This window comes from Genypterus blacodes, unplaced genomic scaffold, assembly GCF_046128005.1.
Source record: "Genypterus blacodes isolate CSIRO-AG114 ecotype Tasmania unplaced genomic scaffold, CSIRO-AGI_Gbla_v1 ptg000067l_1, whole genome shotgun sequence".
Taxonomy (NCBI): Eukaryota; Metazoa; Chordata; class Actinopteri; order Ophidiiformes; family Ophidiidae; genus Genypterus; species Genypterus blacodes.
Genome location: NW_027466879.1, coordinates 4,298,177 through 4,320,947, shown reverse-complemented (window position 1 = coordinate 4,320,947; position 22,771 = coordinate 4,298,177). Strand labels below are relative to the sequence as shown.

The window sequence follows — 22,771 nt, the reverse complement described above, 5'->3', positions numbered from 1 at the left end:
TCACTCATGACCACTGAATCAACCTGATCACATGAGATCTATGAATCAAAAGTGAGTCTGTAGCATGAAAACGCTTGTGAGCCTTCTGTTATGAACTAATTGTAAGTCATTTATTACTCTGACATCTGAGAGTGGTGCTGTTTACCAGAGGACAGTGGCTGTTTGATGGAGATTCTGTGTGTGTGTGTGTGTGTGTGTGTGTGTGTGTGTGAGTGTGCTTTGAATAGAGCTCCGTCCACAGAAAGCAGGGGGGGAACTCACGTGACTCCAAACGCTCCCAGTTCACATGACGGGACATGGCTCTTAGCTCACTCACTGTGGCTGTGAAAGCGATCTGACGCCGTTATTCACGACACAACCGGGGAGAAATACAGAACTATAGTCTTTGCCTCCATCTCCTAACCGTAGATAAACACAAACAACACCACCACCAACAACAACAACAGGGAAACAGGAAGCCGTCTGTGCTCAGTGACGCTTCGCTTTTGGACAGACGGGACCGGGAGTCGATCCACCTGCACCGGGCTTCTTGTCTCCACGAACTGAACTCTTGTCAGTGACTGTGTCTGATCTGAGCCGGAGGATGAAAGGCTCCCACGCTCTCACGGCGCTCATCATCGCCTGGTTCGCGGTTTTAGGTGAGTGTTTGTCGGTCTGCGCGCAGTTGTCCTACCGCTACCTTTGGTCCGAACGACGCCACGAAACCTATTCGAATGTGTTATGAACAGTGTGATGTTTTTATAAATATTCTGCATTATGACTGTCTATCGCGTAGTGACTGTTATTGTGTAAATGTGGGTGCGTGTTTATGTATCTACGTGTTTATCAGTGGTTCGTATTTCGCTGTGGTGAAGAGAAGCGCTTTGTTGAACCACCAGAGTAGCGAAAATTGTATTTATTCATGCCTAGTAAAGATGAATGAGTGAATACAACATGTTTGCATTAATTATTGACGCAGCGGCGCCCGCTTTTAGACCGGAACTGAGCGTAAAGGTATCATGTTAGCAATAGCTAGCAAAACCGCCAAGTTTGAGCAATAAACAGACAGTGATGTTGCATTTACGGAACAGACTGCCTGTCAAACAAATGCGGATATAGCACCCCCACCAGGCCAAACAGGGTATTACAAAACCCTAAGGTCAGCTGTTCATAACAAGGCGCGTCAAAACAGAGCTGAGCTGAAGCCGTCGGTTCTATTCTGCTCTATTCTATTCTGTAATATTCTATTCTATTCTGGTCAATTCTATTCCGTTGTGCAGTGTTTGCAGAGGCGTTATGTTGTCGCATTCGAGAGCTTCATGTGACCGCAGAAGCTTGTGCAGGCGGCCACACACCCACACACACACGCATACACACATAGCGCTGCCGCACACACAGGCAAACACCCAAACACACACACACACAGCGCTGACACAGGAAAACAAGTTGCAAAAGTCTGCAAAAAGCGTAATCCCCCCCCCCCTGCACATGTGTAGCTGCCAGTGTTGCCATGGTTATAGTGGAACGTTAAAGCTACAATCTGTGGACCGAAATGTAATCAATAGTCAAACACGCCAACCTAACCACCTGACAAGAACCAAATCAACCAGGCCGAGACCGGTGTGTTTGCAGTGAGAAAGCAACCGACTCGATTAACGATACGATAACTCACTTGCTGTTCTGTAAATGTTATGAAAGAGTTTGTTGATAATGTTTATAGACTCATAAATATTATAAACATCTAACCAAGCTTACCTGATGCGTCTCCAGAAGAGGGACTGTGATCATGTGGTTGTTTGGCTCCATCAGAGCGCAGAGATCTTTTCTAACGGTTGCGATTTGTAGCCTTGACACACACACACACACAGACAGACACACACACAGGTGGCTGTGTTGAGGTGCTGAGGCTCCATTTGTCGATTGTGTTCGTAAATTTGTTCGGGCGAAAACTCTTCCCAAAAACTCTTCCCAAGAATCCCAAGCCAGAATTAGATTTTTCAACTTTTCAATGGAGGCAAATTAAAATGCAAATTCAACCAAAAGTAAAGCTGTTGAAACTGTAGACTTGACTCCCTGATTAGAAGTGTAATGACTGTCACTCTCTCAGTCTTGGTGTATTATTATAGTATTACTGCAGATCTCTACACACACACTTTCCCCATAACAGTCTGTGTGAGGTGTTTTTCTATAGACAAAATTGTCTAAAGCCAAACTTTGTGTACACACACACCTCCCTGCATTTACCTCATCGTGAGATTGCAACGTTGTGTAAACACATTACATTACGAGCATTTGGCAGACGCTTTTATCCAAAGCGACTTACATTACATTACATCACCACCCTTCGCAGAGGGGGGAGCAATTGAGGGTTCGGTGCCTTGCTAAGGGGCACCTCGGCAGGGGCTCAAACCGGTGACCCTCCGGTTCCCAAGCGGAAGCTCTACCCACTGAGCTACTGCCTGACAGATGGAGCATTAGACACACACACACACACGCACACACACAAGTGAAGCCCGGCTCTCTTTACATTAATGGAGAGGTGTTAATGGGAGAGAAAGCTAAGTGTGTGAGTGGTTCCTGGAAACAAGATGGCCTCAAGATGAAAGGAAGTCACAGGAAGCAGTGGGTCAGTCAGCTGTGAAAGTTTTACTGTCTGGATCCCAGTCCTGATTCCAAAACACACAAATAAGAGCAATATTGTGGCAAACAGTGGACAGAAATCAGTGTGAGGGTTGATTCCTGTCTTGGCCAATCTTGTAAAATATTTTTTACAGACAGCCACACACACACACACACACACCCGCCGCAGTGGTGTGGAGGAGGAATTCTGGGTGATATACTCCTAATATGTTATGGTGAGAAAATAAGTGCGTGGCCATGGTTTATTTAATTGTGGCAAACCGCGCCCCCCGGTGGTGATCTATGTGAACTGCTCATTCCAGTTTATGTTTGTCATGTTGAAAAGTGACGCCATCCTCATGAAACGTCTCCTCCTTCACAGGCTGCACTCATGCTGTGACTCTGGAGGTGAGGGAGGGGAACTCCACCTGCATCAAAGCTGAATTCTCTGCATCATTCTCCATCACATACAACACCTCCACCAGCGTGGTATGTACAGTCACACGACATGCATTGTTCCTCACGAGTGCTGTATCTCCATATCAACCCTTCTTCCTCTCCGGTCTCCCCCTCAGGAAACGGTGCAGGTGCCTCTGCCCGACTCAGCCGAGGTCGACGCAGGCAGCAGCTCGTGCGGCGACGGCGGCGGCGGGCTGCTGTGGCTGGTGGCCGTGTTTGGGCCCGGCCACACATTAGGGATGAGCTTCTCCACTAACGGAAGCCTGTACAGCGTCGCCAACCTGACGCTGCAGTACAACCTCAGCGACGCCTCCGTCTTCCCAGGGGCCAACAGCTCCGGTGAGAACCAGCACAGACTTTACACACATGGACTCGTATTCTGTGGGTTTGATGCTTTCCTGACTTCATCTGTGCTCGTTTACTCTAGGTGTGGTCTCTGTCGTGTCCATTTCGGTTGGGATCTCGGCGAAGGTCAACACAACGTACCGCTGTCTGAGCGTCGCCACGTTTGACGTCGGCGGAGCGACCGTCACCTTCTCTGATATGAGGATGGAGGCGTACATGCCTGGAGATGATCTGAGCTCCACTGGTACGACTGTGATTAGTGTGTGTGTGTGTGTGTGTGTGTTTATATACCGTGCTTGGTTGTGAGTTCACGATAACGCAACCCATCTTTTCTACATCGCAGAAAGCGTGTGTATGGCAGATCAGGCCAGCACCACAGCGCCACCTAGCACCACCACAGCCGCCCCTCCTCCTCCTCCTCCAGTCCCGACAGCTGCAGTGCAACCCAACCAGGGCTGGTACTCTGTGAACAACACCAACGGCACCAACTGTCTCCTGGCTCAGATGGGACTGCAGTTTAACATCTCCGTCTTCTCCGTTTCCCAAAATAAGGTAGAGATTCTTTGCCGTAACATCAAAATCACTGCTCTGAGCCCAGATTGATCTTTGACGCCTTTGGCAGACGGTACGTGAGATAGTGAACCTGGACCCCGGCCTGACGAATACATCTGGAACCTGTACAGACAGCAGGGCCACCTTGGTGCTGATGCAGGAGAGGAACACCGTGCTCAACTTCACCTTCACTCTGGTAACGCCACCATTCTTCTTGTGTGTGTTTGTTTCTCTGCGTGGACACGTCTCTCCTCACCGCTCTCTCTCTCTCTCTCTCTCTCTGTCCGCAGAACTCCACCAAGTACCACCTGAGCGGCATAAGTCTTACCGCTAACTGGCCTGGCATGACAGGTACGTCATCGGGCGACTCTCTGTCCGCTCCGACTCGCTTTAGTCTGTGTGTAATCTGTCCCGTTTCTCTCCTCAGATCCTTTTTCGGTCACTAACAACAATCTGGACTTCCTGCGGAGTTCACTGGGTCGCTCCTACATGTGTAACGCAGAGCAGATGCTGGTAGTGAGCCCCGACTTCTCTCTCAACACCTTCAAACTGCAGGTCCAGCCCTTTGGAGTCACTACCTCCCAGTTTGCGACAGGTTAGACTGCACCTTCTTCCATCTTTCTCTGATCTGAACAGCGGCCGTTTGATCTGTGCTGTCCTGACGTCAGGGGAAATGGTCTCTCAATGATGTCTGTTTATGCTGTGAGCAGTGAAACTTAAGCCCTAAAAAGATGAGAATAGTAGAATTATTGCTGAATTTCTAGAGTTAATCCAGGATCCATACGATTAACAGGTGTTGGCTTGTTCTCAAATGTATCAAGTCATCCTTTTTTGTGGCATTTCACCTTTCTGTGGTTCTTCCTGACCTTTCGGGCTAAACCGCTACACCGTAGATGGACATTAACCCTTTAATGGACCCAAATATAATCACAATAACACCTTCTCTCTCTCTCTCTTCCCTCTCTGCAGCGGAGGAGTGTCAGATGGATCAGGACCAGATGCTCATCCCCATTATAGTCGGCGCAGCTCTGGCCGGCCTGGTGCTGATCGTCCTCATCGCGTACCTAATAGGCAGGAAGAGGAGTCATGCCGGATACCAGACCATCTGAAAGGACAATTAACCCCGACTGGCTGACTGATGGGAGAGATTAACTGGTGTGTGTGTGTGTGTATATGTGTGTGTGTGAGAAAATATGAGTGAATGGATGCAGTTGTTGCTCTGTGTGCATGTTTCTATCTACCTGTTTCTGTGGGTGATGAAGACGAGCCGCATGCCTGCTTACACACTAACTCCACTGTAGGTCTGCATCTCAGCGAGTCCTGACGGGGACTCGTGTCTCGTGTCGTCTCTTCTCATGCGGGACAGAGACACTTTGACCTTAAACGCCCCTGTACTGTTTCCGTTCCATTCTATTTTTGGAGCTGGTTATCTTCGCTTTTTCTGCATTGCTGTAACATGCGACTAAACCGACGCGTGGCTTAGATGAGATGAGACTGGGTTTGTGTTTGTCCTCCCCCACTGGAATCAAAGAAACCTGCTGTTCATTGTGCGTCATTTTAGTTTGGAAGTCAAATGTGCAGGCAAAACTGCAGAGGAAAGATATTTTTTTAAAGGCTTCAATGTTTTTTTTTGAGACAAAGCTTAAGAGTTTGGCCGAGTTAAATTAAGATCAGAAAGATTAGTGGCTTTTAAAATTTGGATTCCAGTGTTTCAGTCTGACATGTTTGTCCATAAAACTTTACAATGTTGAGCTTTGGACCCTTTAATCCCTGGAAGCAGCAGCGTCTGGCCTCTCCTCTCCTATAGCATGCACACTGGGTTTCTTGGCTTTACGACCACCAGACTGAATGAAAAGGGAAAGCTCAGAGTGTCATTACCCTGCAAACAGCTGAACAACTGCAGCCTCCGGTGTCTGATGCAGCTTTGTGTCGCCCGCGCTCCATTATCCCTACATCAGCGTGTTTTAGCGAGTTGCTGCTGCTTTGGATGCGTAGATGTGACTCTGCATTACTAAGACTTCTTTACCAGGATGAGCTAACAGCTGCATAAGGGTGTTACCTTCCCTCACAGGCTCTGCTAACTCCTGCTTCCTCCCCCCGGCCGCCCCTTTAAATGTTCATATGAATTGTAGTGATTTGAACTTTTATTTTTATAGAAAGTGGTTTGATCTCGTTTTCTATCATGCATCTTATTGAAAGTCAATAAAAGTCGATAAGAAACCTCGAAAGTTTGAACAGTCATCTCTACTTTTGTGATTTCTGGTAATCATTTATGAAGCTTAGACTTTTAGAGCGTCGTTTCTGTGTCAGATCCCAGATCACGTGGCTGCTTGATCAGGGTTATGTTTCATAGATTCCTCTGCTGGGATCATTGTCAAGTTATTTTTAGTCCAGGGGGGCAACAGAATACGGGGACGGATACGAGCGCTTCCACAGTTTAAAGGATCTCTACATTGAAAGCAGAACAAACCGGTGACAGTTAGTAGAAAACGAGCAGCCCCATTTTTATTTGCACTTGGATCGCTTCGATCAAAGTCAAACAGGGAAACCAAAACATCAAGATTCTGAAATGTTTAAAGGAATGTCATCTTATGGGCATAGTTCACATTTCATTCTCCCAGCAAGTACAGCAGAGTGGAGTTTACAGCGTCGAGGTTGAATCCCGATGTGCGTTACATGATGCTTCTATCGGAGTGTGGGCTGCCGAGCCGCTCCTCTCCGGTGACGCGCGGCAATAAAGTGCATAATCTGCATTTTAACACAGGAAGGAGATTTAGTAGCGGAGGTGTGAATTTGAAATGGAATCATACTTCAGCCCGTACAGCACACAGATAAGCTCGTATATTTACACCTGGGCTGTAGCGACTCAGCTTAAGACTAAACCTAGATGTGGTCGTCACCGTGGCAAAATCAGTCAGCGGTACAAAAGGTGCGTTAGGTGTGTGTGTGTGTGTGTGTGTGTGTGTGTGGCGGGTGGTGAGCCCAGAGGAATGTGTACTGAGCGTCACATGGGTCGGTCTGGGGTCAGGAGCGCTCGGCCACCAGGCGATCTCGACATGTTACCCGCAGCTTAGTTAAGGTTGCCATGGAGAGACTTCCTGGTTCGTTGAAGATTTTCTAGGAAAGGAGAGGAACACGGATTATGAGATGAAACAGACAAACTGATATTTCCTCCTGCTAACAAAAGGACTGGATTCCTCTGACCGACCTCCATGAATGTGTGGCATTCCTCCACAAACGGTCCCCGGGTGATCTGCTTGAAGGCCTGGCAGACGTCGGGCAGCGACTTGGCCTCCTGGATCAGGGCCTGGTGGTGGTGGATGAGAGTCAGTGCGACACGGAACAGGATCTTAGAGCCCTCGTAGAACAGGCAGTCCCAAATACGCAGGACGGTCTGCAGAGAAACACACATGCAGAGAAATCTAAACAAATCACACCAAAGCAAACGGCCAACTGGATCATACACACCGGTGCAGGAGGGGAGAGCTGCAGATCAAAATGCAGACACACACAATTTTTAAACTACATGCAAAGTGCAAAGACAATGTCAAAAGTAACACAAACACACACATGTATGGGTTCGATCCAGGAGAGCAGAGGAGCTCATGAGAAACGAGAAAGAGTCCCATTGGCTGCTGTGGACACACTCACCTCTGTGGGCAGGATGTCTATGTAGAGGCAGATGAACCACCTGGAGACCACCAGGGTCCACATGACGTCATGCTCCATCATGGTCTGCCACACGCTGGGCACTTTGGCTTTCACCAGCTCCCCTAAAACCTCCTGGTCCGTCTTCAGGCCCAGCATGTCTGGAGTGTAGTAGTCTGAGAGCCACACACACACATTAATCAGCATGTGCGTGCATCCCCCACACACACACACACACACACACACACACACACACACACACACACACACACACACACACACACACACACACACACACACACACACACACACACACACACACACACACACACACACACACACACACACACACAGTGAGCGAACAAAGGAGTGTGTGAGGAATGAAAGGCTGCAGGTTTGAGGCTTACACACAGATCAAGGTCACGTGACCTAAAGCTTTATTTGTTAGCACAGACAAGAGGGCACAAGCAGAATGCACACACACGCACATACACACAGTGCTCAGGGGGGCGCTCAGGGGTGGTATAGTAGTGTGTAAATACACACACACACACACACACACACCTGGTAATATTCTGCTGAATAACGCCTCCATCAGCCAGAAGGATTTCTCTTCATCTTTGGCGATGATGAGCAGATACCCGGCTATGAAGTTCATCCCCTGGAGACAGAAGAGACGTGCTCAGTTGCACACTAGCGCTGTGCCAGCAAACGCATCACACACACACACACACACGCAGCACAGACAATGAAGCCTCAGGAGCCAACTGGACATGACAGTGAGGCGAGACGGGCCGTGTGTGTGTTCACCTGAACTGGAGCTACGCAGCAAAGCATCCAGACTCCTGCTGCCTGCTTTGCATTGCAAATCTAGCTGCTTTGTTAAGGTGAAGCAACTTCCCCTTTCCTAAGGTCAGGATTTGTTTTTCCCCTGAGGGCTTTTTCTTGGACACGACTGAGGCTGACACACTTATCAAAGTGATACCAGTTTAAATGTTCTGCTGTTTGCCTTCAGTCAGTCTGTGTGTTCAAGCTGAGAATCAACACAGCTGATTGAGCTCACAAGGATTACAGATGGATCATTTATTATAATTTATAATAACTTATTTTTCGTAATCACTTCCTGTTTTTGTGTTTTTACTCATCCTGTGCAGTTTGTGACATTTTCACAGTATGTTTCTTGTTTTATTACCACTTTCTTTGCTTATATTAATATTATTTCTATCAATTCTTTATTCTAATTGTTTGCCGTTCTTGATTCTGACATCTGACCACAGACTGCAGAGGAACACCACAGGTTGTTCTCACGGCCTGCGCTGTGTGTCATCATCGGGTAAAGGAGGATCCTGTGGCTCAGTGATAAGGATGCAACTTCCTGTCTCTCGCTCTGCTTATCCACCACTGCCAGAAACAACTTTGAATTTCAATGATAAGAATAATAGTACTTCTGTAAATGAACTCTAAATGCAGCAACGACTGAAGTCATCTTAGAGGCCGAATCGTGCAAGGGCGTGTCCGTCAAAGTAAAAACTTCACTAAATGCAGTTTCCTCCGTTTAAAAGAAATGATTTAAAGATTTCTTCAAAAACACAGCGATGATGAACATGAGTTTCTCAGCAGCTGGGGCAACATGGATACTGTAAACACAAACACTAATACAATGGCAGTGATGGGACTCTAAACAGTGTGAGTGATCAGTGACACATAACAAACACACCTGACCGCATCAGTAAACACAAGCCTGTGTGTGTGCGCGCGTGTGTGTGTGTGGACACCTGACAGGGAACAGCAAACACCTCACTGTGTTCTTCCCTTTTCTGAAACTGCATTTTGAAAGCGTCTCTCTCTCCTAGCCCAGTATTACCTGACAGTAGCCCACGGCGGGGTTGTGGTGGCCGTAGGCGAGCAGCACATTGTGAAGAGCTTTCTGCATGCACGGATTGGACGTCTTGCGAAAGTGGACATTGTCTGGGAATGTTCTGTTCAGGTCTGAGAGACAGAGAGCACACAAGTACTCATGTTATGTACTTTGTGTGCGTGAGTGTGTTAGAGTGAGTGTGAGTGTGTGTGTGTGTGTGTACACGAGCATCAGAGCCTCCAGCAGGTTCATTTAAGGAGTGAGAGAGGTCAGAGGTCGTGTGGAGTTAGCGGGCCTGACCTGTGCAGATGGTTTCCAGCAGTTTGCCGTCGTGCTGGGCTTGGAGCATGGACTGGTAGTGGCCCGGGTACTTCTCCATCTGCTCCTGGGCCCCGCTGGCTACCATCCAGATCAGAGCGCGGTGCTCATTAGGAATCCCCTTCCGTACGTAACGCTTCACTGGAGACGACAGGCAGCGTTTAGGTTTAGTTCAACACTTCTATTTCATATGAATCAGACTTTGTGGGCTTGGGCTCCACACTCACACTTGACATTCCTCTGCACTCCGGCTCCGCCCTTCAGATACTTGGACCACTTGATGGCTCGTCTGGTGAGCACAGCCAGATACTCGGACATCAGCTCCTCATACGACTCGTAGTCAAAGTCGTCCGAGCGCTCAAAGCCGTACGGATCCACGCTGGAGTCAGGAATCCCAGCCAACATTAGAATAAAGTTTTTAATCATCAGACATTAAATTCAGAGCTCAACGAGACTGCATTTCCCTCTAATCTTATTCTGAGTAGCAGCATAAACATCTAATCTCTCATACATCACATGCTGTCACAGTGTATGAGGAAGGTTATTCATGAGTCATGTTTCCATCAGTGGGAGGTATTCAGAGCATTTACTGTAGATATTGTCAGCACCAAGGTCGTAATCTGCTGTGTTTCATGAATCGTCTGCATCCGTTTCGGCGTTTACCATCTGGTTTCAGGAGGAGAACTGGATGGTTCCACCCGGCGCCGCCTTAAAGGTGCTTATGTAACTCTAATCTTCTTGCAGCTTAACTCTTTCAGTTAAATGCGTACCTGAGGATCCTTGCAGGTCAGGATAGTGGCGGTGCATCTTACCTTTATCTTAAATTTGATTATATTCTAATATAATTGGAGAGCGTGTGTGTGTGTGTCTATGTAGCACCATTCCTCCAATCTTGCCAAAATCTTGTTTAGGGGTCTGACGTTTGCATAGAGAGCTTTTCATTTAATTTACATAAAGTTTATTTGTTTTATTTGCATTACATTGGAACAACTTTGTATGCCAGAATGATGTAATCACCTGTACCATTACGGGACACATGAATGGAACCAACCTGGCACCCTGCATCCTATCAGATAACAGTTATATAATGTTAAGGTTACTTTATGAGGCTGGGGTCAGAGGTCAATGGGGGGCGAATTATCAGAGGGAGGATGTTACAGGAGGGTCGGTAAGAAAAGTTAGAAACTTCTAAGAGGTGGGGCAGGAGGGAGGAAGGCCTTCTCCAGGGGAAACGAGAGCCAACAACATCAAGGCTGTGATTGAAGGTGACTAGGTTGAGGTAGTTCACATAACTCTGGTGTACAAACATGTTCCAGCATAACACACTTTGAGGGAAGAGAACACTAAACACAGTCCGGGAAGGAGCCTGTGTGGAGGTGTGAACAGTGGGTGGTAATAAAGGGGATGATTATGTTAATGGTACGCTGCTGAGGGAACGGCCTTGTTGCCAAAACACACACACACACAAGGCTACATAATATTAGAGTTTACAGTGTGGAGACTTCCTCACAGAAAACAGCATTTTAATCTGCAGACTGCAGCTGATGTCGAAACAAACATAAATACATACATGAATGCATACATACATGCTAACTGCACATTTATGATTAACGTTTTATGACCAAGGCATTTAACTTTCACCTTTATGCCGTAATAACACGCGGAGGTTATCAAGGTAGCTACGAAACATTCCTCCCGTGACCACTAGGGGGCTCTACAGAGTTAGATAGTTGTTAATGCTGTTTTTCAAAGGTTACTCTTTCTTTAATGAGCCCACAATATCGGGCTTTCCCCCCAAAGTAAATGCAGTTAAATATTAATGTTAATGTTTGTTGTTTGTTACCTGTCTATTCTGTCTTTCGCTCTGCCGGCGACGGAGCGGCTCCCGTTGGTCGCTTTGTTGTTCTTCTCCATCTCTTGCTCCTCGTCCTCAGTAATTATCCCCCAAATCCGCGCTATGGCCTCACCATGCGTGCCCCTTCTTGTTTCTCTTCAACATAAACCAAACCGCAAACATTCACCCAGAGTCACTTGTTAAACTGAGGCGGTGTTTGGTTAACTTTTAACCATCTCTATGTTTGGGAATCCACGAGGAAAACAGGATTACACGCTACCTCCAAATGGATTGAGACTCGGATGTCGTTCAGAAGAAGTATGGAAAAGCAGTTGTTAAGTTTCCCTCCGAAAAATGAAGGAGTAGTTTGATTTGTGTTCTCTTTATCCGCCGACGCTCCATCCACGAGAACGGAGTTTGAGCGGAGTTATCAAAGCCGACATGCACCTGTCACTGACTCCGCTCTGTTAGCAAACTACAACAACTAACGACGACGGGCAGTCCCGGAAACAACAACTAACCAAACACACGCGCACGCACGCGGACACACTTCAAAGCTTCAGCGTTTGCTCGGGTCCATCTTCCTCTCTGGATACGGTGAGGAAGACTCCAGAGCCTGGACCCCGTGACTGACGTTGGCCCGGGACAACGCGACAATCACATCTAATGCTGCTTTCATGTGCATCACGTAATTTCCTGCCTCAGACTCCTCTGTGACTTGTGACGCGTTTAGGTGCTTTTGTTGGAACGTGTAGGTGTAACAAAATGAATGTTGGTGTTTTTTTGAGTCATATAAAAAGGAAATAACGTGCATCACGTACGTGGGACAATGATTAAAAACATCAGGAAAACATTAAAATATATTTGATTTAGGAAAGAACTACACTATTTATTATGTAAAAAGACATTTCTTACATTTCTGAACTTAATTCATTTTGAGAGATGCGCCTAAAATAGTAGTAATATTATTATTTATTGTTGTTATTAAGAAATTCCAATTAACACGATTCCATAACATAACATTGCTCTATCTATAGCAAGTGTGATTTTTCATTTACCAACACGATGTACCTTAACATTGGTTTGTATTACATAGTATGTAATATTATAATCGATTTACAGACTCACCTATACTGCATTTGTACATTTGCATTATTTCTGCTAACACCTGAAGGCAACAAAAATTACCAGGATCCACGCCCTTTTTGGCGCGTGCGCAGCCACGTCACACAGGTAGACGTAAACAGCACTGAGATTATCCTTAAAGTGACAGTCGCTTCTTTATTTGTACATTTTAACATTCATCAATAATCCTCATTGTAGTGTCCAAACATCGTCCCCCTTATGGCTGCTTGTGTTAATATATAAGCAGGTAAATGATTTTGCTTCACATTATTTGATACCCTGAACACCTACTCGCACTTTGAACTTTATCAAACAAAAGAAACTTACTTCCAAATAAAATTGCGTAAACACAGTCTGAGCTGATGTTGACACAACAACAACAACCTTAAAGTGAGAAATGTCCCATTCTAGTTTGCTTTGCTGTGTTTCTCATGTTGCTTAACCCTGACACATTTGCAGAGAGGCTTGTGTAACCCTACTTAAATGATATTACTCAAAATAAGATTAAATCAAGTTTGACCTCAATGCACACATAGACAGGCAATAAAGACACCATACCATACTCATTCCCATCATGCTTTTCAGGATAAGCCTGAGGATGGACAGATGATGGATCATGTTGGCCTACATCTCTTATCCCCAAGTGAAAATAGCAGAGTAAATTCAGATGCAGACTCATATTTCAGCCATGTAATACTGGACCTTTGATCCTGCCGGCAGACGGGGTGGGATCTCTAAATTGGATGATCTTCCAGCCGCCGACATGTTCGGCACTGGTGCATGCAACCATTCATCTGATCCGGGCCAATTGTTTTTGTACCATTCCACTAATAATCCTGTGTGTGCACTGTTCAGGATCCCATCAGCAATGTAGGCGACAAGATCATCTTAAAATTGAATTTACTCATTGCTGGTGTTAGAGTTTGCTGAAAACAGTGAAGCACACTGCCCATCATGAATAAATTAAGTTGCATTTATTGTTAAATATTAAGTATTTTCAGATAATATACCACCTTTAATCATTGAAATAGAAACCTTTATTATGTGGACTGTTAAAGACATGTTGAACAGTACAACAGGTTTGCTTGTGCAGTTATTAGTTAGCATTCCTTTGAAGGGAAACCTATGTGTAACCATCAATAGAAATGTAGTTGATATAGATAAAAATGCCAATACACCCCTCACATGAATTGCCTTTTGATTATAAACTGCTCCTCTGCTGTACAGTCTTCATTTTTGTTCACTTCCTGTCCTTGGCACAACCTGCCTGTGGGCGACCTGCAGTGTTGACACAGTGAGGAACAATTTCAAAACCGTACAACAGTCATTGTTGACGTGTTACTTCAATATTTTTACGTAAGGAAGTGTACAAGTCAAATCGACGCTGATCCTGATTCAGAAGGTAAACGTGTCAGTAAAACGTATGATTTTGGGTTTATATGTGTGTTTGGCTGAAGGATCGCCGTAGTTTATTGTTGTGTACTTGGGCCTCTCACTTTGGTTGTCTGTCTGAGGTAGAATCTGATTGGGTAGTGCTACAGCAGGGGTGTTGCTGTCTTTAAATGTTGCCTCATTGATGATGACATCAGAAATTCTCAGACTCCGTGGCGCATTTGTATCATTGTCCTCAGGTTTTACTGTACTGTACTGTCCTTCCTTTTTGTCCTCATCTTTATCCTGTGGTTTACTTTCGTCCGCTTTCTTCTGTGTTACCGAATGATGATTTGTATTGCTATTTTGGGGGTTATCAAGGTGGGAGTGATCCTCTTGAAAATTTCCCATCGTAAAATCAATCATGGACGTATCAGAGGGGTAGGGTAGCATCTTGTCCACAGGGGTCCTAGTGTCTGGGCTTGGTGCTGTCTGATCAGCTCTTGGTTGATCTTCACATTGATATACTCTTGGGATGAGGTACTTTGGCTGCCTCCCTTGATTGGTCGGATCTTTTGGTGGTTCTTGCTCTTCCTCTGCTCTGCTCTCTGTGGGGTTTTGGCTTGCACAATTCCATTCAGGAAGTCTATTACAAGGCTCACTTGTGGTGGAGTCCACGTGAGAGAATTGCACAGCCCTACCACGAGCTTCTTCCATTGAGTGAGGTATCTTGTCCAACTGTGAGCTTTCTAAGGACTCACAATTGGGCTTCTTAAAATATTCCTTTGGGGAGGAATCAATACAAGCCAAAGACCACACTGAAAAGGAAGGCAGGACAGTTGCCACATGCCAGTTCATGGGTTTCTCTACCTGGATAAAAGCCCTACGCGGCTCTGGCAGTGACCACCCTATGACGGAAGTAGAACAGAGCAGTTGTAGATGTCCAAATTTTAAACTATCAGTGTCTCTCTGAGTTTCCTCAACTGCAGTCTTAATTTCCTCCGAACTCCGACCCTTATCGTCATTATTAGGTTGACATTTTGAGTGTTGTAACGAACAATGGCCTTTAATCTTTTGATCTGAAGGCCGGCCCCTTATTTGCTTTGTCGTCGAATGATTTAATAGCCTCATGTTTGAGTTTCCTTTTGTTGAAATGTCCATTGACTGATCTGGTTGCTCTGTAGTTTGAATTCCACTGAACTCTTGTTTAGCAGATGGCTTTTTCAGTTGCTTCTCTTGTCTTTCTTTGTGTACAGGTTGATCCGCTGCCTGTCCTCTTTCATGACAAGCTACCATCTGTTTCACATTACTGTTCACCTTGACTCCTCCGGGACGCCTTTCATCTGAACTTTTCAGGTCACCTCCCTTATGTACAGTAGCCGTGGTCTCAAATCTCTCCATCAAGGAGGACAGGAGGAGCCCTCTTCCAATGAGTCTTGGTTTCACTGGTTGCTTCTGTATATTTCCACCTGTTTCCTTCTGTTCTGCCACTGCAAACCTGGCCAAAATATCCTTCACGCTGCCTGCTCTCCTCTGTCCTGGCTCTTTTTTAGCCCAGTATTGTTTCCTTTTGTTTGTTTCTTGTTCCCTTTCCTGGTTGTGGTTTACATTACCTGCCAAACCTCTCTGGGAGGGCAGACTTCCGACCTCTCTTTGTTGGCTGATGGGTGTTTTGGGTGTGGACCTTGTAAATTTGGCCTGAAGGAGTTTGAATGAGGTAAGGCACCGTGTTGCAGAGTCCTCTATTTGATGTCCTTTGTATCTGCTGGTCTCACCAGTCTTACCCTGGCTCAGTTTCTTCAAGTCAAGGAGCTGAATTGTAGTGGGATTTGGTTTCATTGAATCCTCAGTTCTCTGAACAGCCAATTGTTTGTTTCTTACATTTGTCTCAGTAACAGTACCTGACCCTGGCTTTGGGTTTACATTTCTTGTGCCCCATTTGGCCAGCTTGTGTGTAAGGTACTCAAGGAGACTCTCAAGAATCCATCTGAGTGCTGGACGACAGGTCCGGTCTCTGACCAACTTCCTCAGCATTCTGGCATCAGGGCTGATAGAGGATATCAAGGAATCTGGTCTACAGAAAACAGAAGACACACAAAACTTAACAGGGTTCCAATATGCAACTGTATTCCACATAATAATTGTTTACCCCTTCGAGGGGTTTCAGAGGGGGTGCCCTCAAAGAAACGATCATCATAAGACTTCCAAGGTATCGCTGAAACGAACAATTTCATGTTGATGCTGGCTTAAACTATGATCCACGATATATGGTTGGAATTTTGGGGGAGACCACTGATAAAGTTGTGCTGTAATATCAGAAGGGGCGAGTGTTCTTTTCACATTTGTTTAAGCCTCTGTTTACCTACACTATTAGATTTTGATCCAACTGTATCAAATGAGCCGTATGTTATTGTGATTTTCCATCCCTGCAGAAAACTGTTAAGGCTGAAATGTTCTCATGTAACATGTTGCAGCAGTGTGTAGTTGTTATAGGTGATTAGTTCAGGCAATTGCAGAGTGAAGAGAAGTATTCTACTCTTACAGTTACAATAACGAGAGACACGGACTTCATGTGTGGTAAATATTTCTGTCCATTTTTAATTCAATGTCATATTTAATAATCACCATATAATGGTGCATCCACAATATACAGTACAGTAAACATAATGGCATCACAGTACAAATAACGACTGTTGTCACAGTATAAGAAAATGTAGATACTAGTCTACAAATTAATCGTATTACTCATTAAAGCCAAAATCATTTGTAAATTTCTACCAAATGTCACATGCATTGAATTACTAAGCACCTGAGATTCAGGTAATAATTGTTTTAACATACTGAAAAACATACGCTAAATATTCAATAAACTACTGAGGATGAACTGTTTTACTACAACAATGACTTTGATTAATAAGATTAATGTTAATAGTGGTTAGCTTTATAAAGTGTAAGGTTCCAAGTAACCAACTGATCCAAGTTAACTTAAAAGTTAACAAGAACGAGTAGTTTTCCCCACAGCTCTGTCATCTTTGGGGGAATAATAGAGCCAAGTAATGGAGCCCCCAGTAGGCCTTAAAGTACACTATGTCATACTCCCTGTCATCAATAAAAATGTGATTTGTGTAAAACAAACAGATCCCAGATGTTTTTTCATGTTTTGCTCTGCCGCACCTACAATAACAGGCACTTCTAACTTTCCAGTGCATGGAAGATTTGTGGAGGCGTGGTGGACCAAAGAGGATAGGGGTGTGGGGTGGGGGGGTGGGAAGAATGTCACATAAGACTATTGACATACTACCAGGAAGGACTAGGGCCAGTGAGGGACAGAGGGAGGCAGCATGGAGCCATGTGCAGTTCCTCTGATAGCCAGAAGGTTTCAGGCCAGTGAAGAGTAAGATTACTTCTCTGTGCACTTCTCTGCAGATGCAGCTTTGAAGAGTGCGGCTCCCAGCTCCTCCAGACGCTCCTTTTTGTCCAGATCCTGGTACAGGCCGGGGGGAACCTTGCTTAGGTCGTTCATGAGGCCGTAGAGACATCCTGCAATCAGGCCTGTGGCTTCACTCTCACCTAGAACAATTTCACAGAGGTCAAAGTGAGCGGGAAGTGTGTTTCTCTGCCTGCTTTTAAGTCTGGAGCGGCACGCTAAAGCACATACCTCCGTGGAACATGGCCCGTCGACACAGTTCAGCCCAGTCACTCCCTGCTGCCAGCAGAGCATCATAGGCTATCATCGGGGCATCGTGGCCCCTGTGGCCCGCACGGCCCTCAGAGCTCCAACGCTTATACACCTGTAAGGACATGGACAACAGTGTTGATGCAAAGTGAGTTACAGTGAGTTTTTGTGAGTCAGGTAAAAAACGTTACCTTATCTGTCTCCTCAGCATCGTAGCGATCAGGGAACAGCGGCTTGTTTTGTCCTTCTGTCTCTATCACTCTCTCCTCCAGGTAAAACTGCCACTTGGCTTCAAAGTAGAACCAGTTTTCTTGATATTCTGCGTGGAAACACAATGACTCACATTACTGACATCAGAGTTACCTTCAGTATTCTGCTCACGGACTCATATTTCATTCAAACTGAACTCTGAATATAATGTAACTAACAAAACCCAATATTGCTGATGTTGTTTTAATATCAAGGTGAATTGGATTGGATTAAAGAAATATAAAACGATGTGTCTCTCCTTTGTCACTCCCCTCCAGTGTCAAACTTTCTTCAGCAACCAGTGACAAAGGGACATCAGCCTTGGAGGACATTGGTCTCACACAGACAGAGCAGATCCTTCCCTGCATCTGTCATCTGAAAGGCCTACAGCCCAAACAGAAACACTATCTGACCTGCCATGTGTCGTATGGTCTTCTTGCAGTACTCCTCAGCCTTTGGAATGGCCTTCATGAGCTCACGACCCCAACTCACAACAGGCTTCCCTTGGATAGCAAAGGACGCAAACAGTGCTGTTGTCATGGCACCCAGGAATCCTGTAGCAAAAAGCATCACTTTAAGTCACTGTGACAAGGCTGGATGTTGACAATTCAAAGTCATAACTTGAATGACCACTGTGAAGCAGCTAATCTAGTAATATAACAGCACAGCTAGCATTCCTAACGTGTGTGTCAGATTTGTTTGGGTAGGTTAGAGCGTGCTGACAGTGTCACCTGTGGGGTGGTTGTGGGTCATTCTGCCTGTCTCAATGCTGACCTCCACCAGACTGTCCAGTCTCTCAGGCTGCCAGTATCTCATACCCACACACATCGCCTTGGCAGCTGCCCCAAACCCAGACCCTGCAGACACACACACACACCAGCTTTCACATAACCACATTAACATTGCACTCATTTCAAGAAACCTTGTAAAAAAAAAGCTCTCACCTTTTTCATTGAAGGGTGTGTGCCAGGCCAGCAGGAAGTTGTGAGGTTTTAGCTGAGCACAGCCCTCCACTGTGGCAGGGTCAGGGGCTCGGCCCTGCAGAGACACCATGGCCTCAACATAGAGACGCACCAGCTCCCGGTACAGGTCCTCCAGACACCAGTAGTCTGTGCATACATACACACACACACATACAGTGACATATTGTAGCGTGATCCCCGATTGACATTCCAGGCTCGATGAATGGTGGAGGGATAAATTTAGCCCCACAGAGTAGCAGCGTGCCGATAGAGCAAGTGGAGTCGCTTCCACACACCAGGGGATCCACTAGGATCCACCGGCATCCTGTTAGAATTACTTTATGTGTGAGACAGAGCCAGAGAGTGTGAGAGAGAGAAAGAGAGAGAGAGAGACTTCTAATTTAGCTGTGTATAGCTTTGGTTGGCGAAAGACAAGGACTTTCATTCACCTCATCAGTCACGGGTCCAGATAAGTTTCATACAGGATTAGTGAGGACAGAGCAAGTGCATTTGACAGTGTGTGTGTGTGTGTGTGTGTTTGTGTTGAGGTTTGTTTTTTGGGACAATAACTGGCTCATTAAAGTATGTTTTCTACAATAGAACAGCTAAGCTAAATGCAGCATAGTTTCTTCTCTCTTTCACATTTTCCCATCCTGTCAGTCTATGAGCCGGCCAATAGAGCCAACAAACACTGACGACTTAATGACATTCCTTCCTTCGGTGGTTGCTGTGTATAGATATGCTGGCTAAATAGGGCGTCCTAATCTCCTACGATGTCATCACCCTTTCACGGCACTGCTGCTGCTGTTGTTGGCATGGAGCCTCATCTGCAACCAAATATGAAACAGGTAGATTATGGAGAAGCCTGGCCTGCTATTGTTCAGGGAAGATTGCTCAGAGGTGACGCTCAGCTTGTCTATTTTCGCGCCGTCCTTCCTGACAAGCGGTCTTTGATGACTGGTTTATGACTGGAAGGATGGATTATGGTATGCAACGCAGTTTTATGGTATAGAAGAAGAAGAGATGTTCTGCCAGGGAAGTTAATAGCAAGTGTGCCTCGACTCTATAGAACAAGCTATTCTGGTCTTTCTATATGAGGAGACAAAGGTCCAGGTGGAGCAATGTGAAGGTTTGATCATTTATAGAAGGACACACAAGAGCATGAATGATTTTCCAGTTATTTTATGTACATTTATTCAAAAACGTCAAGTGAGGTAAAGCAGTTAAACATTTCGGGTTTAGTTCTTCAATCTGTATGCAGATAATGAATCAATCCATCACCTACCTGTTATAAGTGCCTCTGCTGTGGTCATGTGCATCAGCGTTCCATCACTCAGGGGCCAGTTATCAGCGTCCACTTTCAGGGCTGCCAGACCCCCCAGAGAGGCCAGTTCCTCCTGGATCTTCCGACCTGATGTGCAGCTTCCCCAGTTGCCCTTTCTGTAGCCCAGGGCATCGCCGACAGCACCCAGGACCATGCCTGCCTGGAATCTCTCCATGATGCCTGGTCCTTCTCCTTTGACAGTCAGGATCCTTGTCCAACCGAGCTACTCACGACCTCACGGTCTTCTCTTGAATCAACAAATGCCAAAAACTTAACCCTATGAGCTGAAGGTTCTCTTGACAACTACCACCAATCGCAACTCTACTGGCTGAATCCAAGACTACCCATCCAAACCTTCAGTCAACAAAGGAAAGGTTCTGCTGCTCCCATGATCCTCACAGCCTTCAGAGAGCCAACACACCACTCATGCTGTCGTTGACCGTCGGTGAGATTTCAGCTTGATCTGCTGAGACCGCTGCCCCCCATCTGACCTTCACAGCCTTCCCAGCCTCTTGTTGTACCCTCAGTTTATCAGCAGTCTCAAACAGGTCTTCAGTTGTCTCACATATAGAGTTCCAACAGCGGGCACACACACACACACACACACAAGCACGTTATCTGCCACAGCTTCTTTTGTTTCGGGCAGCGGTTAGTTCAGCTGCGGTCAGGTGTCTCCTAAAAAGGCAATCCCCATGGCCCTATCGGCTCAAAAGCTCCACGGCTGCGTGTGGAGGGGCACTGGGGGCTGGACACATTGGAGAGGATGCTAATGGGTTGCTGGGCTAGAGTGCAAAAGTGCCAGCTGGTGCCGAGACCTCGCCGACATCCCGCTCGCCCCATGGGAGAAGGGCAAGAATGGACCATCATCCCTTCTAAGCCCCTTCTCCGTGCGCTTGCCTCATCCTTTATTGAAGCTCCACTCTCTGATCCATACCTCCCTATTTTAAACTCCTGCGTTCACCGTCTCCTGCCCTGACATCAGCTTCACCCAATGAATGACTTTTATCCCTCTGTCAATATCAACCTCACAACTGTTAAGTCCAAAGTGCTGACACACACACACACACACACGCACACGCACACGCACATGCACACACACCCTTATCTTCTTCTGTCACCATCTATTTCATTGTTTGTGGAGGTGAATGTCATGGATCTCTTTAACCTTTTCATGGGTAAGTTGTTTTCCTGATTGAGCACAATTTACCCCCATTTGAGTTGTTTGAGATATTGAGATAATGAGATATTTACAAACGCTGTACCATAGAATGTGTCCCTTAGTAACAGGGGACAGAGCTTAACTAAGGGGGGCAATGATGAGGATATGCGGCAGGAATGCAACCTGATAAGGAACAACTGTTACCGTGCTGACACACACACACACACACACACACACACACACAGTGTTGGGCAGTGATTCTCAACTCGAGCATGCAGGTTTTTGGTTCCAAGCTCTCTGGCTGAGTAGTTTGAAATCAGTGAAGTCAATTGATGTAGTTTGGTTGTGATAGAACCTGCAGAATCAACATCTGAACACAAGCATACATTTGACGACAGACTGAAATTCCCAGAACACATTCACAACACTGTTGAAATCAGCAGGGTTTATGGACAAACAGCTTCTCCTGACACAATGCAGTGCACACCTGTGTGACAAAACACAATATCCTGCCTGTGCCACTTTCTGATAGATACGACCTCTCAAAAAAACTTTATTCATCTAATAGATCCATATTTACATTTCACTTTTTAGTTCAATTTGTTTTTTTAATTAAAATATCTATTTTAAAGAGTGGATTCTTCAAGATATGCATGTTATCTGTCCAAAAGCCCCACATGATGTTACTGTGCTCATATGCACTTGATCTCTAAGTTAATTTAGACACACACAAGCACTTTATATTGTGCTTGTGTGTAGGATCATTCATTGTTGAGTTCTGGTTGGTGTCAGAAAAGACAGTCAACCACATATTTGACAAACCACATGTATTATTTTAGGATAAAGGAGGATTTTGATCTTTTCTAGCTCATAAGTTAATAAAACTCAAAGGTCTGACACCAAGTTGCTGTAATGACCAGGATCAGTGTGTGCACAGCTTGTACTGTGATGCAAAGGGACCCTGACAAGTCAACAGAAGAGTTTCAGAAACACCTTTTTATATTTGAGTAAAACAAATCATATCTCATTTTCTGCTCCATTACTGAAATGACCAATACATGTACCGGCTCCAAGAGTGACTGTCTGAAAGCTGTTTTTTGTGCAACTCAAATGCATCAAATCTGTGAGCAATCATACAAACAAAACACATTACCATCATGATTTGCCTCAACCTCTTCAAGTCTGTAACACACACACACACACACACACACACGCACTCTCCTAGTTTAAGACTGCCTTACTTACTTACTTACTTACATACATACGTACATACATGTGAGATCTCTTACCAAG

General features: G+C 45.6%; 3 protein-coding genes across 4 annotated transcripts; 1 reads left to right on the top strand and 2 right to left on the bottom strand.

The window, feature by feature from the left end:
• The first annotated feature begins 248 nt into the window (after nucleotides 1–248).
• lamp1a (lysosomal associated membrane protein 1a) lies at nucleotides 249–6,182 on the top strand. Its single transcript, XM_076155633.1, has 9 exons — nucleotides 249–638; nucleotides 2,981–3,087; nucleotides 3,174–3,396; nucleotides 3,485–3,646; nucleotides 3,746–3,954; nucleotides 4,025–4,150; nucleotides 4,245–4,305; nucleotides 4,382–4,549; nucleotides 4,924–6,182. Exons 1-9 carry the CDS (start codon nucleotides 584–586, stop codon nucleotides 5,061–5,063), a joined length of 1,251 nt encoding a protein of 416 aa, XP_076011748.1. The 5' UTR covers nucleotides 249–583; the 3' UTR covers nucleotides 5,064–6,182.
• Nucleotides 6,183–6,441: 259 nt separating this feature from the next.
• grtp1a (growth hormone regulated TBC protein 1a) lies at nucleotides 6,442–12,766 on the bottom strand. 2 transcript variants are annotated; one of them, XM_076155635.1, is made up of 9 exons: nucleotides 12,741–12,766; nucleotides 11,622–11,768; nucleotides 10,006–10,157; nucleotides 9,761–9,919; nucleotides 9,467–9,591; nucleotides 8,167–8,263; nucleotides 7,606–7,778; nucleotides 7,163–7,348; nucleotides 6,442–7,071 (listed from the first exon to the last, which is right to left on the bottom strand). In XM_076155635.1, exons 1-9 carry the CDS (start codon nucleotides 12,749–12,751, stop codon nucleotides 6,979–6,981), a joined length of 1,143 nt encoding a protein of 380 aa, XP_076011750.1. In that variant the 5' UTR covers nucleotides 12,752–12,766; the 3' UTR covers nucleotides 6,442–6,978. The 2 variants fall into 2 exon arrangements, with proteins under 2 accessions (XP_076011750.1, XP_076011751.1); XM_076155636.1 differs by lacking the exon at nucleotides 12,741–12,766 and adding an exon at nucleotides 11,893–12,293.
• Nucleotides 12,767–16,726: 3,960 nt separating this feature from the next.
• adprhl1 (ADP-ribosylhydrolase like 1) lies at nucleotides 16,727–22,326 on the bottom strand. The gene is made up of 7 exons (XM_076155432.1): nucleotides 20,281–22,326; nucleotides 18,978–19,142; nucleotides 18,765–18,890; nucleotides 18,447–18,587; nucleotides 17,976–18,103; nucleotides 17,767–17,899; nucleotides 16,727–17,678 (listed from the first exon to the last, which is right to left on the bottom strand). The coding sequence occupies exons 1-7, from the start codon at nucleotides 20,492–20,494 to the stop codon at nucleotides 17,509–17,511; spliced, it is 1,077 nt and encodes a 358-aa protein (XP_076011547.1). The 5' UTR covers nucleotides 20,495–22,326; the 3' UTR covers nucleotides 16,727–17,508.
• Between the last annotated feature and the right edge of the window lie 445 nt (nucleotides 22,327–22,771).